The sequence below is a fragment of the Pelodiscus sinensis genome, chromosome 16, assembly GCF_052426305.1.
Source record: "Pelodiscus sinensis isolate ZL-2025 chromosome 16, ASM5242630v1, whole genome shotgun sequence".
Lineage (NCBI taxonomy): Eukaryota > Metazoa > Chordata > Testudines > Trionychidae > Pelodiscus > Pelodiscus sinensis.
Window position 1 is genome coordinate 4,550,387 of NC_143067.1, and position 15,501 is coordinate 4,565,887.

The window sequence follows — 15,501 nt, forward strand, 5'->3', positions numbered from 1 at the left end:
TGTGGTGCTCTGCTGTGGGGGGTGTGAAGCCTCCCCCTGATGTACAGAGAGCAGCTCTGTGAGAGGGTCCCAGCAGGGCAGCTTGTAGGCTACATCTTGCCCATCCCTGCCCTGGAATCATGTTCCTTGTGTTCAAGGCACCATGCCTGGAAACTAGAAGAGGGGGCAGTAAGTCCCCATCCCCCTCTGCTGCAGCAGGAGGATTGATGCTTGGAGGAAACTGCTGCTGTCACCATAAGACAAAAGATACAAAGGAAAGAGCTTCCACAGCAAACAAGCCTGACACGCTAGCAAGGTTGCAAGAGAACACAGCATAAGATGACTCTGCTTGGGCTGCTGAAGTGTGAAACAGCACAGGTGCATTATTAGGTGAGCTGGTCAGTACTGCCCATCTGTGCTCAGAGTAAGGCAGAAGTGTTAGTTGCTTCCCCCTGATGGGATGCTGCAAATCTAATAATTCCAGAGAGTGTTAAAATTAAATCTGAAGACCCAAAGCTGTAACTGATTAAAAAAAATCTTTATTTTACAAAATTAAAAACAGTATTTACACACTTTAAATACCAGCTTAACATTTTAATCATTGCAAAGAATTGGAGGGTTTTTAAAATGCAAGACTGTTTTTTCTCCGGGCAAAAGTTTTGGGGGAGTTTTTTAAACATGTCCAAGCTGTCCTGAAACACAAGCATGGTCTTTTAGAATATCCAATTTAAAAAAAAAAAGTCAATTCTGAACCTCCCACCCTTGGGCTATTCTGTCTCTAAAAGGGAAATCCAATTGTAGTGCCAAGGTGATAACTCACTAAAATATAAAACGAGCCACTTTTTATCCACCTACTAAACTTGTACATGCTGTAATGAAAAGGGTAAAATCTTCCACATCTTCGGGTAATACCAAGTAGCTGATGTCAATCAATGTAGCCCAAAACTGTTATAAATCTTATAGAAAAGGCAAACTTCTAGGCCATTTTAAACTGCAGAACCATTACTGTATTAATAGTTGAGAAGATTAATCTTACAGGAATGCCATATCTCTCTGGCACAATAGTTCTAAAGAAAGTGGGAAATTCTACAGACTCAGAAGCTATGAAGGTGTTCGGCTCAGCTCCAAACACACCATCTGACAGTTACCAAGACCGATCTAGTTGAATGTTTCAGCTCCAGGAAAAAAGTGTTTTATATTATCCGGTCCCAAAACTCTGCCATGAAACAGTGGGTCATCTCTACAGAATACCCAAAGGTAAAAACAAGCAAAGGGTGAGGAGCAGCTGTCACCCTTACAGCCAACAAAAAAAAAAAATTTAAAATAAGTTTCTTAAAGCACAATCTGAAAAGGCCAGTGATACACAAACATTTCAGAACCTCAGTTCTGAATGTGCTGGAGTAAAGTCTTCCTTGCAGGTTCAGTACATTTTAAAAGGAAGAAAACAGAGGTATATACATTAATTGTCTCTCTCTTGTTAGTACTAAAAAGATGGGAAGCCACCACGGCTAGCATTATCAACAACTCAGACTCCCCTCTAAGTTCGAACCAAAGTGAGAAGCATCTTTTGTCTTCAGCAAATTGCCTCATGCCCGATGCATGAGAGACTGCTGGAAACAGTTTATGACTGCAGCTGCCACTATGGGACCATGTCTTGCCATGTGGTACCCAGTTATCACTGCTGCAAGTTGTTAATAATAGCCAGGATGCTCATCTTCTCTTGGGCTACTTCCACATCTTCATTCTGTTTCTGAGCCACTCCTGTGCCAAGGCCGTATAACCGCCCACAATACTTTGCATCATCAATCGTGTCCTCAAAGAACAACTGTAAATGGAAAAAAAGTATTTCTCCATTTCTTATAGTGCCTTTTTAATCCTAAACACAGCTCTGCTTAAATGCACCCACTTCTGAGGTAGTGGGGATGGGTGGAAAATAAATATTTGTCAACACTACCGAGACTCACCACTGCTAGTCTAAGACCTAAAGGCTGACAAGTAGGGATGTGAAAGTGTAAACGTACATGGTTAACCAATAAGTCTAGGCTCATCGGTTAACCTTCACAGTGACACAGCCCACACACACACACTGCCACCTTTGTATGAAAGGCAGCAGCATGGGGGGAGGAGGAACAGATGGGAGTTGGTGTTTTAAACCAGTTCCCTATGCATACTGGCTCCCACAGAGCCATGCCCCGCCGCTGCCTCTGATACAGAGGCAGCAGCACAAGGTATGGGCACAGATGGCTCCTCCCCATGTATAACATGTAACTGCTGGAATTTTCAGTGGATACACATTTATACATCCCTACGTGACAGTAAAGGATGTAAACCAAAATTCTAGGTTGTGCATGCAGGGGAGGGAAAACTCAAGCCATCAATTACGTTCCCTCATTTTGCTGTTGTAAGAAGGGGTGACGGAGGATACCTCTTTCATTCGGAAGAATGCCATTCCCGTGAGGAGAGAGTCTGATCCTGCCTGATGCTGTCGTCCAATTCGTTGCAAATCCAGCTGATCTGCAACTTCTTGAAGGCCTCCCTACAATAAGAGAAAGCTGATTCACTAACCTGGAATCTCTCCCCTCCCAGTGCTATCACATACCAGGCTTCATCTAGACATGAAGGTTAATAGCTGCCTTTAGAGTTAAACACAATTAATATGGCAATATTAATTTAAAAAAAAAAAAAAAAAGCATTTTTCACTCAGTTCCAGCTAATTCATCTGAGCACTGGAATGTTCAACCACCTAAAAAGTTCAACAACCTAAACAGAGATTAATACTTAGCTCCTATAGGGCTATTCATCTTCAAAGCCCTTTGCAAGCCTGAAAACAACCTCCATGCAGCTGGAAAACAGGTGCATGTTCTTCCCATTTTGGGGACAAGGGAAGTGAGGTGCAGAGAGGTTAAATACTTTCCTAAGGCTAGGATGAGAACCTGAGCAGTCTAGTATTCAGCTGACATACTGCAGGAAACAATTCAGCTCTGAAGAATTGAAAAGCTCCAGGACTGGTGGTAAACAAAGCTTGGAAGTTGATGAATAGATTTCAGCCTTTAGCAGTTACCTAAGGCACGCAGTAATTCATTTAAGAGGAAAATGTTGATCCATGTCTTTTCAGAGAGAGGACAAGTATGCCCAGCCTCAGAAGGCTTCAGAAATAAGTACCTACAAATCATGAACTATTTGGATTAGTCAAAAGGGCACAGGAAGTTGAGCAAACCCTTGTGTCACACATACACTGTGCCATCACACAGCTGTAGCCGGAGGAATTACCTGTCACAACCCAATTTTAATATACTGTGCAGCTGCAGTCACCCCCTCTTTTGGCTTACTGCACACTATGTACAGAAAGGTATAACAAGGCAAAGGCAATACGTTCTTAGCACAGTTCTTGATGAAATACCTTAAGGTTTTTGCAGCTCTTCATTAGGTATTTGACATCATAGATGGATGGGAAGAAAAGATTCAAGATGTGGAAGAACTCGTGTTCCTCCTCTGGAAGCCTGGAATCTGTCAGTAGTTTCACCATGTAGCCAAAGTCATAGCCACTGAGAGAGAATTGCGCAAAATCTGGTAAGTCAGCAACAGCCACAACCAATATCCCCATGCCCACAGTGATGGCTCTCTACTGCATATCATTCAGACCAAATACTTCAGCTGCTTATAAACTGCATTTTCTCCCCCTAAGTGGGGAGCGTAGGGCTCCCCTCAGCCTGCCTCATGGGAGGGTGTCCGACTACTTGCCTTGTCTATACTAGACTTGTACATTAAGATAAATACACAGAATAGCTACACTGTTGGAAGAAAAACGCCTATTTTCCTAGTATAAACTTGGCTTCTGTGGCTGGAGCAATGGGCAAGAGGTAAGATGAGAAGGCATAAAGTCTAGTGCCCCTTCAGGAGGGGCACTTGGGTGAGTGGCAGATGAAAAAGTGTCAGTGCACTTAAGGCTATGTCTAGACTATGGAGTCGGTATCCTGGAAAAACTCCGCCACGTCCAGGGAACGCATCTGCTCTTCCAACATTTTTTGCGGAAGAGTAGACGTGATCTTTCGGAAGCCCTGTCTTCCTCGTTTTACGAGGAAAAAGGGCTCTTCCAAAAGAGGAGGCTCTTCCGAAATTTGCCCCAGTGTAGACGGGCCAAATTTCGGAAAAGCCTCTTCTGAAAAAACAATTGGAAAAAGCAGCAGTCTAGATATAGCCTTAGTTAGGGGTGGGGAACCTCAGGGGCTTGCCTGGATCTGGCCCTGAGGCTCAGCACTAGGGAGCCTGCACTGGTGCTCCAGCCACCCACCCGCAGGGCTGGAGCACATATAATCTACTAGCCTTCCCTGCCGCCTCCCTCCCTGGCTCTGGTGTGCAAGGGGAATGTGGGGAATGTCTTTCTCCTCCTCAGTTGGGGGCTTCTCACTTGTGTGCAGCCCCCAACTGATTTTTCTGTGGGTCAGTGGCGCCTCCCCTCCCCAGCCCAAAAAGGTTCCCTACCCCTTACTTAAGTAGTTCAGACGACCAACCACAAGAGGAGTAACTCAGCTACACAAACCTCTTCTTCTGTCCAGAAAACAAACATACTAATGATGCTCAAAGGGAGAAAACAGCACCATGGTAGGGTCAAAGAAAACAAGACCTTTAGTTTACAATGCACATGAGTTAAGAATTTATTAAACTGTTCCTTATTCTTTTCATCTCAGGTTTGTTGTTAACTCCTGCTTTCAAAGGAGAAAAGCGTTAAAAGTCTCAAGTTTAAGGCAAGTTTGCAGATGACACTAAGCTAGGGGGAGAGGTAGATACGCTTGAGGGCAGAGATAGGGTCCAGAGTGACAGACAAATTGGAGGATTGGGCCACAAGAAATCTGATGAGGTTCAACATGGACAAGTGCAGAGTCCTACACTTGGGACATAAGAATTCCAAGCATTGTTACAGGCCGGGGACCAACCAGTTAAGTAGTAGTTCTGCAGAAAAGGACCTGGGGGTTACAGTGGATGAGAAGCTCGATATGAGTCAACAATGTGCCCTTGTAGCCAAAAAGGCTAATGGCATATTAGGTTGCATTAAGAGGAGCACTGCTAGCAGATCCAGAGATGTCATTATTCCCCTTTATTTGGCTCTGGTGAGGCCACATCTGGAGTATGGGCCCCCCACTACAAAAAGGATGTGGACATATTGGAGAGGGTCCAGCGAAGGGCAACCAAAATGATTAGGGGGGGTGCAGCATATAACCTCTGAGGAGAGGCTGAGGGAGTTGGGTCTGTTTAGTCTGCAGAAGCGAAGAGTGAGGGGGGATTTGATAGCAGCCTTCAACTTCCTGAAGGGAGGTTCCAAAGAGGCTGGAGAGAGGCTGTTCTCAGTAGTGACAGATGGCAGAACAAGGAGCAGGGGTCTCAAGTTGTGGTGGGAGAGGTCCAGGTTGGATATTAGGAAAAACGATTTCACTAGGAGAGTGATGAATCACTAGAATGGGTTACCTAGGGAAGTAGTGGAGTCTCCATCCCTAGAGGTGTTTAAGTCTCGGCTTGACAACTCGGCCCTGGCTGGGTTGATTTAGTTGGGATTGGTCCTGCCTAGAGCAGGGGGCTTGACTTGATGACCTTCTGAGGTCTCTTCCAGCTCTGTGGTTCTATGATTCTATGGCAAAGGAAGTGCCGATAACATAAGTGGAATAGGAACAGTTGGTACCTTATGTAGCTAAAAGATGAGAAATGTATCTCCTTAAAATCGGTTTTCACTAAGGTCAAGGGTGGGAGTGAATTTGACAAGATCATTGTTTTGCTATTTCACTACTATGATAAGCAATGCACTTTCAATTCCTCTCACACTAACCTGTGAAACGAGAGCCATTTCACGTTGTCACAGAGGACCACCCCCGAGGTCATGAGCAACTCTGCAAAGTGTAAGGTATCGATCCCTTCATCCTCGTGCTTCTGGAACTGCAACCCAGAGTTTGCAAGGAGATCTATGGAATCCTGTGAATACATGTCCTCCCTAAAAGAGAAAGGCACCTTTGCATTAGATCGGCTGATCTGGCAGGCTCATAGCTGAAAAAAAGGATTCTCCAAAATACTTCAAAACACCAGCAGGTGACTCACAATGGTATCACTGGGCTTTTTTTTTTTTAATGTCTTAGTGAACTTCATATCAATTCAGATCCAAGGTAAAAATGTTCTCAACTACTAGTGCTGCAACTTCAGCCTAAAATCTTTCTGGCCCGTGTAACATCAACAATAGTGATACTGCAATTGTAACTTGGTTATTAATTCTACTGCAGATCTGCAAGCCAGAAGAACCCACATTTACTGTATTGGCTGACAGTTTCTGGGCATTGTTGCCTCTGCTAGTTAGCAGAAGCAAAACAGATTTTTGTAACAGAAGTGAGCAGACGAGGCTCATATTTAGTCAGCAGAGTTGTTAGAGTGAAGGTCACTGCATATCTGTGCACATATTACTTTGCTTCATCTCCAATGCCATTTGAGAAATCAAATTGTATTTTTCCACTCCTAATTATTGCCTATTCTGTGGCCTCTTAAACAGGACCAGGAATGGGCAGAAAGAATGTATCATACAGAGCTTGGCAGAATAAGATTTTTTTGTTTCACAAGTTAATTTTTTCCATTCTGAAATAGAATGAGAACACAGATTTTCGTTTCCCACAAAATACATCTTAAACTAAAAAGCAGTTTCAAAACAAACAAAAAACCCTCCTGAAATATTCCATTCTGAAAGTGGCAACCCAGAACAATGACAGCACTGAAAGATGTTATGTTCAAAATGACATGTTTAGTGTTCACATTGCCATATTCTGAAAAATCACACATTCCAGCCAGTCCTCCTATCATAAATAGGGATGTTAGATAGCAGGTAACAGAATAAAATCTTATCAGTTACTTGACTAGTCTATATTCCCTGGGGCAGGGCTGACAACCACTGTGCTCTGGCCCCACTCCTGGGGAGCCCCCTGCCACCGTGCGCTGCTTCCTCTTTAGCAGAGGCAGCAGCATGGGATGCCAGTTGGGAGCGGTCCATGAGAAGAGCCAGTTTAAAAGCCAGCTCCCCTTGTAGACCAGCTGCCTGCTGCCCCACAGAGGCAGCAGCGCCAGGTGGCAGCAACCCCTAGCCACAGGGGTCCAAGCTCCCTACGGATAGAGGCTGCTGCAGGTGAGGGGTGACAGACAGGCTGCCGCAGAGCAGCCTCTGTCCACAGTGGTCTGGGCCAGCCACAGAGGCTGGTATGACAGCAGCCCGTCTGGGGGGGTCCCAGCTCCCTGCGGACAAAGTCCACTTCGCAACAGCCTCCCTTGCCCCTCCTGCGCTGCTGCCTCCGATAGAGACAGTAGCAGGGAAAGTGGGAAGCAGTGCTTCAGAGCCAGTACGGGGGGGGGAGGGGTGGGGGAAGACAGGTTTTTAAGATGGTTTCCTCCCAGAACCAGCTTCCCCCTACTTGCTGCCTCTGTATCAGAGGCAGCAGGAGAGGGAAAATGCGAGTAGTCGAGAAGATTAATCGATAAGCATACTCGACTACTTTTTTACATCCCTAATTATGAACAGTCATCCTTTCATTATGCCTAGATGGGAAAGGGTCCTGAAACTAATTTCTGCTCTAACATGGAGTCATGATATAGAAAAGGTTGAGAACCAGTGCCCTGTTCCATTTGTCAAGATTAGTGCTGCTGGATAGCTAATGCAGTTTGGTTAATATTTCTTGGCTTCGGTCACAGTTTGTACTTCAGCATGGCTCTGAGAAAAGGCACAGATTTTAGGTGTTGAAGAACAAAGCGATAGCAGATCTGTTATTTCTGGACAAGGGTCCTTCAGGTTCCAGATAATAAATTTAAAGTACTCAATGTTTGGGCCTAAACTATCTGGCAGTAATATCAAGCAAACAACATGTTACAAAGCTGAGATCAAGAGCAATATTTTAAACCAGCGTTTCTTAACCAGTGGCACGAGTACCCTTAGGGGTACTCGAGAAAAGTCTGGGGAGTACCTCAACACAACTGAAATTTGGAGAAAACTGAATTTTTGTTTTAAATTTTACAGTGCTTGATTATTTTTGTACTTTTTACACCCAAAAATTTCATCGCCCACCCAGCTACAATTAATGTGTGCAATAGTAGAAAATGTGTAACACAAATGTGTTGCAATAGTAGAAAAAAAACTGTGTGTCTGAAAACTGTAGGTACTGAGGGTTTCTTTTTTTTTTTAAAGGGCTACTTTATTTTTAAAAAGGTTGAGAAACACTGTTTTAAACAAGGCTTTGGCTTTCAGGAGTATTACAACAACTTTTTATCAAAAAAGGCTCATCAAAAAAAACTTAGTTCTTTTGTGCTGATATCTGATTTTCCTGGTGTACCTTCAATTGCCGGCAGTGGAGACACTGAAACATGTTGTCACCAAGCAGAAATATAATATGAACAGTAGGGAGTAGTGGATAATTCTCTAACTCAGAAGACTTACGTAAGGTTGAATTTGAAGTTAAATTGCCAGGTGTTGATCCCAGAAGGATATTCCCCCTTCTCATTTGTGAAAGTCAGGCCTAGCTGGATGATTTTCAGGAGATCAACATTACACCGAAGTAGTTGATACTGATAATCTATGGAGCTGCGGAATTCACCAATTGGCCTCACTACAACTCCAGGAAACTCTGTATCCTAGGCAAGAAGCATGGAAAAAAAGTAAACCTTACTATAACAGCAAGTTGCATTTAGTCTGATACTAGTAGCTCTCAATACTAATCTTCCCACCCTTTATAAGAGCAAAATTACAGTCTTCGCTTTCTCAGCGCTATTTGCTACACATTAAACTAGTACGTAGTAGCCACTAAATCCATACTTGGCTCCCTTAGCAATACAGATAGATACAGTACACTGGGCAGTAAGGAACACTAATACATAAGATCTCACAATATTTAGAACCAAAATGTAAATTCGACAAGATGGAGTAAGGTAAAGAAAACTTCCCAATACTCCAACCACCCTGACCTGAGTGATAGCTCCACAAAAGAAATGAAGCCTACCCTTAAGATTTACTTGCTTTCATAAATTAGCAAGTGTTAATGATTCCTCACATTAAACAAAGGTTAAACTTAATTTTGTCTGGAGACATATACTCAAAGTGATATTGCCCCATGACTCTTGTATTACCCAATGGAGTATTTTTCATTGTTTACGTACTCCCATATTTAAATATGGGGGATGATGTAGCTGATAAAACACAGAATGCCCACAGCCAAACTGTTCATTGCAAGCATTTAATCTCAGAGTTTTACAGGCATTATTGTCCATAATAAAACTTATGGTATGGAATGATAATGCTCAGGCCAAACAGTACAATACATTGACTTGATGCAACAATCACTCAGTGTTTGTTTCCTAATCTGTCCTTTCATTAATAAGCAAAAAATCACAAATTTTTTTTGGAAGCTGGGAAATAAATTCAGGAAACAAACACTCAATAGGTTTGCACTTGTTTCCTGATGAAGCCTTTTGCTTTGCTTTACTATGTTTTTGAAACCATCACTATGCACTGCATACATTATATTACTACTGATTTAAACATCTGTAAAGGAAAAGTACAAAAAAATTAAAAAACCCCTCTCTGAATGGTTTTGGTACTTCCCAGGGAGAGAAGCTATTTTACTTCTACTTCCCAGCAGGAAGGCTAGTCTGCTCACAGTTTTAAAGTCAAAGTGCTAATCCCCCAATTATATTTACTAGAATCATAGAATCATAGGACTGGAAGGGACCTCGAGAGGTCATCGAGTCCAGCCCCCCGCCCTCAAGGCAGGATCAAGCTCCGTCTACACCATCCCTGACAGATGTCTATCTAACCTGTTCTTAAATATCTCCAGAGAGGGAGATTCCACCACCTCCCTTGGCAATTTATTCCAATATTTGACCACCCTGACAGTTAGGAATTTTTTCCTAATGTCCAATCTAAACCTCCCCTGCTGCACTTTAAGCCCATTACTCCTTGTCCTGTCCTCAGAAACCAAGAGGAACAAATTTTCGCCATCCTCCTTGTGACACCCTTTTAGATATTTGAAAACCGCTATCATGTCCCCCCTTAATCTTCTTTTTTCCAAACTAAATACCTGATGAACAATTCATACCCTTTCAACAACTACAACAAAACTGGATTAAGTGAACAAAAAAAACCCCAAAAGTGTAGAGAATGCTAAGAGAAACTGCAATTTTAGAGAACTTCTATTTCATCTACAGACCTCTGTTAAAAAAAGAATCTTCCTGGGTGTTACTGTTACATCCTGCTACTACTCACTTATCAATGGTGCCCTTTCTTTCAGTTTATAATGTGGTTGCACATATAAAGATAAGGGTTTTTTTCCCTGCTGGAATAAATCGTTTATCTATGAAAATCTATTTTATATCTGTGACCACATGTTGTCCTAAGCACTTTAAAAATCAGTACAATGGTTACTTGTTGTGTGTTCTCTCATGCTGTGGTAAATCATCATTGCTTCTGGGAGATATTCCTATTAGACAACACTCTAGATGCCCTAATCTGATAAGAAACTTCTGAAATAACTGAATGTAAAGAGGGACCCTAACAATGGAGAAAATATGTATGAAAAAGTTTCTGTTCAGTAATGTTTGTGTTCTCTATTATTTCAGATTTGTGGCCTAAATTCCCCTCAGATATACTCATTCATCTTCTGTAGTCTAATTTAAAGAGAAACAAGTGTTCATAGTAAAAGAATTCAATCTTATTTGACAATCTCTTCCACAGCCCAACATCCTTTCTGCCTGATTCTACAATATCAATCATGCATGTGAGACAACAGTGTGGCCACGGACTATAACAACATACATTCAACTGAAATGTCAATTCTGAAAGTTCAAAAAGGAAGAGGTTATAGATGGGAAAGGAGGAAGCTCCTGCTTCAGCACTTTTACAAACCATCCTGAGGTATATGCATCTCAGTGGTGATGGAACTGATTTGTATTCATACACTTGCATGGTGGGTGCCATTAGAAATTGGCTCTTTTTCTGTACCACAGCATATACAGAGCTTCTCTAACCTTAAAGGGCAATTACAGCTAATGATGATAAATATCCCATTTTTAAGTGTGCTCAGAACGGATGTGTGACCTTGTAAGGGAATTTGGATATCTTGGGGTTTAGAGACACTTAGTGAAGATAAAACACATGGTTTTGTTTTGAAGGACTGAAAGCTCCTGCTACAAAATTCCCTTCCCAAAACTGTGTGTCAACAAAATTCTTGGGTCTTTTATACATTTATCAGAACAAGTCAAAATCAGGCTCAAGCCAAAATCATTCTCTTTCCTGATCAGGCACGGCTGCCTTATCATTACAAAAAGAGAGTAATCCTATTAGCTAACACGTTGTGACTTGTGTGCCTGTTGCCATATATCAGCAGGAAGCCAATATGAACCTGCCATTCAAATTAAAAATATGCTAACTACATTAAACAGCTTAGAACCAAGTAGGCATGTTTTTAAACTCTATTGTATGAACAAAAAAAGTATTTACAGATTTCATCTGTTCAGCATGCCCTCAATCCGCACTGTCTACTTACGTGATTTCAGAGAATCTACAAAAATTCTAAGCAAGATATTGGAAGAAGACCGTGTATTTTTAAAAAGTCATGTAAAATTTTAAATGCCAAGCTTCTTTCCAACTGTTCCCCCTTAATATTCAGCTTAAACGGACCCTGGAATGCTTATATTTATGAATAAGTGAGTAAGCTACCCACACTGAAATTCTCAGGTTAGTCAGCAGATGATCACTGAAGTACAGCATATTTACCATTGCAATGTAGCTGTAGCTGAGAACTATTTCTCGAATTTTCCTCATCTCCTCTTCCAGATTGTTTGCCCATACTTCACATATAACCTGACTGTTCTCCACAAGTGCTGCTGGCATCTTGCAGGAATTGGAGTAGAAGCACCTAATATCAAAATTGGAAAGTAAGTAGGGTAGTGTAAAACCTAACTGGCATAGCGCAGTGAACACACACAAACATGCTACTTTGCATTAATACATCTCAACAAATCAGAACAAAAATACAGACAGTGAGTTAGTATGGAATGTTTCTAGTCTGGAGTATCCCTTTCAGCTGGCATATTTGAGTTATTAAAATAACTTCTTTTCTGCTTTTAGAACATTTTTGTAATATGCAGTAAACTTCTGTTTTAAATTGGCAGAAGATATCCAGGATTACTAAGTCCAACTGAAACAAGTCTGCACACTTCAAGTATAAGGCCTATTTTTGCAAACCTAAAGAAAACTAATTAGGGATGTAAGTGACTAGTGGAGTCACTACTCCCCCCTGTTGCTGCCTCTATCAGAGGCAGCAATGGGGGGGGGAACAGGAGCCAGTGCTGGGGGGAGCCAGCTTAAAAGCAGGTTCCCCCCCAGCACCATCTTTGCAGGGGAGGCAGAGGTGCAGCAGGCAAATGGGCGCAAGCCAGGACTCAGCTGTCCCGGCTCGCACCCAGTCCCCCGCTGCAGGTCTGCCTTTTAAATGTAGTAAGAGCCGGGCAGCTCCCAGGGCAGGGAGCTAACTGTGCTGCAGCTCTGCCGTTGCCCCCTTTAACGACTAATCAAATAGTCAATGGAAATTCCTAATCGACTACTCAATTAACTCATTAAACCCAGTTTATCATCCTTAGAACTAATACCTTAATTTAGTATTGCTTTTGCTACAGTGTTTTTCTCTTAGGGCTAGAAAGTGAGAATAAATAGCTTCTTACTACACTGTTATTTGTAAGATGTGTGCTGCTCTGTTTCAATTCCCCAAGACCTGTTCTACAAAGATTTTGCAGAAGTTTAACTATTCCATTAAGGATTGTGATTGTATGCTGATAATATTACATCAGTACAACCACTTGTGTGGACAGTATTAACAGTAAAGATTAGTCTAATACATTTATGAGACAAAATACATTGGTATAACTGCACTCCCTAAGGGGATTATGCTGATAGTTAAAGCAGTATGAAAACCAGGGGTAGACGAGAACCAATATTATACCTAGAAACAACATGCAAAGCATCTAGAGTTATTTACAGAAGCTGCAGTGAAGCCAAACAGTCCATCAAAAGCTTTATAAAAGCAGATACTGATCAATATTGTTTTACCTGTCAAGGAACTACTGTTTTTAAGTTTAATGTCATCAGTGTAGGCCTTTCGGTTCTTGCCAACTCTAGCTTTCCCAGAATTCTTTTAATGCCGTGATACATAGAAGGGGAAATATACCACCCTTGTAATTATGGTGTTGAAACTTTGGCTTGTTGGCAACCTTTAAAAGATGAGATACTATCCATGGCTAATTATTAGTGGGCAGGTCTCCACATAAATGGCATACCTGTTGGCAGCCCCAATCAAGCCTCCAGGATTTGTGGGCAACTCAGGAATGGGATACACAGGCAAAGCTGAAGTCTACATCTACTTCTGACTGGTGGCAGATTCACACTGCAAGAAGTCTGAATGCTACTGTTCCCGAGAAAGAGGGCACACCTGTGATCTGGGAAGGGAACAAGGCCTCCATGAAATTATCCAGCAGCAAGCAGTTGCTCTTTGCCTGGGACTGTCTCATGAAGGGACAGGTAAATCCTTCTTTAAGAGAAGGGGCTGAATCAGGCCACAGGAGGGCAGTGAAATAACTACCAGCGACTTTCCACCTTCCTTCAGGAAGCGGAAGTTACATTTCTCACAACAGAAATAAAAAGCCACAAAAATAATCCATGGGCAACTTTCTGCATCCCAATGCCCCCCACTGACTGCACCTTCAATAGCCATGGGGTCTCTTGGGTTCTGCTCCCCACTGCAGCCTTTCCTATTCCTTCCCCTTTCACCCCCCTCACGGCCTCCCTTCCTGAGGACCCCCTCCCCCTTGCACTCTCCCACCCCCCCTTCTCCAGACCCCCTCCCCCTTGCACTCTCCCACCTCCCCCTTCTCCAGACCCCCTCCCCCTTGCACTCTCCCGCCCCCCTTCTCCAGACCCCCTCCCCCTTGCACTCTCCCACCCCCCTTCTCCAGACCCCCTCCCCCTTGCACTCTCCCACCTCCCCCTTCCCCAGACCCCCTCCCCCTTGCACTCTCCCGCCCCCCTTCTCCAGACCCCCTCCCCCTTGCACTCTCCCACCTCCCCCTTCTCCAGACCCCCTCCCCCTTGCACTCTCCCACCTCCCCCTTCCCCAGACCCCCTCCCCCTTGCACTCTCCCACCCCCCCCCCCCCCCTCCCCCTCCCCAGACCCCCTCCCCCTTGCACTCTCCCCCCCCCCTTCTCCAGACCCCCTCCCCCTTGCACTCTCCCACCTCCCCCTTCTCCAGACCCCCTCCCCCTTGCACTCTCCCACCCCCCTTCCTCAAGTCCCCTCCCCCTTCCATCCTCAGACCCCCTCCCCTACTCCCCCCCCGCCCCCGCCGGAGGTGTATAACGGGGCCTCCCCACGGCACCTGCTCTCTCCGCCAGGGCCGTCTCCTCACAGGCGCACAGAGGGCGCGGGCCGGGGCGTGGAGGGGGAAGCGGGGCCGCTGCTCGTCTGCTCCTTCCCGCCCTCCCCCCGTCAGGCGGGCTGGCGGACCTCTCCCGCGCAGCCACACCACCGCCAGGCCGCGTCAGGATTTCCGGCCTGTCCCCCCGCTCTCGCGAGAGTGCACGCGCCGGTGGAGCAGGACGGAGGCCCAGATGGCGCGTGCGCGCAGCCCCCTTCCCGCGGGAAGCGCTGGGTGCGGCGGGGTGATAGGCTGCCCGCGGGCGCGGGACAAAGGGGCGGGGCGTCTGGTTCGAAGTGCGCCGGCGCGGGGGGGACAATGCCGTTCTCCAGCCGTTAACGGCTGGCGGAACGGGCGAGCCCATGGGCGGGGGGGGACAGAGCGGTGCCGGGGGGGAGCCGGCTCCCTGCGCCCGGCTGGCCGCAAGAGGCGAAACGGGGCCACCGGCTCCCAGCCGGGCCCGCTCTCCACCCCCTACGGACCCCAGGCCCCGGGGCTGACGGGACCTCCCCCCCCGCTCCTAGCCGGGCCCCGGGGCTGACGGGACCTCCCCCCCCGCTCCTAGCCGGGCCCCGGGGCTGACAGGGACCCCCCCCCGCTCCCAGCCGGGCCCCGGGGCTGACGGGACCCCCCCCCCCGCTCCCAGCCGGGCCCCGGGGCTGACGGGACCCCCCCCCCCCGCTCCTAGCCGGGCCCCGGGGCTGACGGGACCCCCCCCCCCCCCTCCCCCCCCGCTCCTAGCCGGGCCCCGGGGCTGACGGGACCCCCCCCCCGCTCCCAGCCGGGCCCCGGGGCTGACGGGACCCCCCCCCCCCCCCCCCCCCGCTCCCAGCCGGGCCCCGGGGCTGACGGGACCCCCCCCCCCCCGCTCCCAGCCGGGCCCCGGGGCTGACGGGACCCCCCCCCCGCTCCCAGCCGGGCCCCGGGGCTGACGGGACCCCCCCCCGCTCCTAGCCGGGCCCCGGGGCTGACGGGACCCCCCCCCCCGCTCCCAGCCGGGCCCCGGGGCTGACACAAGCCGGCCCACCCCCCAGCTCCTACTTCCCCCC

At 46.2% G+C, this 15,501-nt stretch overlaps 1 protein-coding gene across 5 annotated transcripts; it reads right to left on the reverse strand.

Moving 5' to 3' along the window:
* Nucleotides 1–498: 498 nt before the first annotated feature.
* CNOT8 (CCR4-NOT transcription complex subunit 8) lies at nucleotides 499–14,626 on the reverse strand. Of its 5 annotated transcripts, none has more exons than XM_075900610.2 (8): nucleotides 14,414–14,626; nucleotides 13,091–13,172; nucleotides 11,759–11,900; nucleotides 8,429–8,622; nucleotides 5,798–5,959; nucleotides 3,380–3,524; nucleotides 2,405–2,515; nucleotides 499–1,804 (listed from the first exon to the last, which is right to left on the reverse strand). In XM_075900610.2, the coding sequence occupies exons 3-8, from the start codon at nucleotides 11,873–11,875 to the stop codon at nucleotides 1,655–1,657; spliced, it is 879 nt and encodes a 292-aa protein (XP_075756725.2). In that variant the 5' UTR covers nucleotides 11,876–11,900; nucleotides 13,091–13,172; nucleotides 14,414–14,626; the 3' UTR covers nucleotides 499–1,654. The 5 variants fall into 5 exon arrangements, with proteins under 5 accessions (XP_075756725.2, XP_075756727.2, XP_075756724.2 ...); XM_075900612.2 differs by lacking the exon at nucleotides 13,091–13,172 and adding an exon at nucleotides 13,318–13,476; XM_075900609.2 differs by lacking the exon at nucleotides 13,091–13,172 and having other exon boundaries at nucleotides 14,414–14,625.
* Nucleotides 14,627–15,501: the final 875 nt, after the last annotated feature.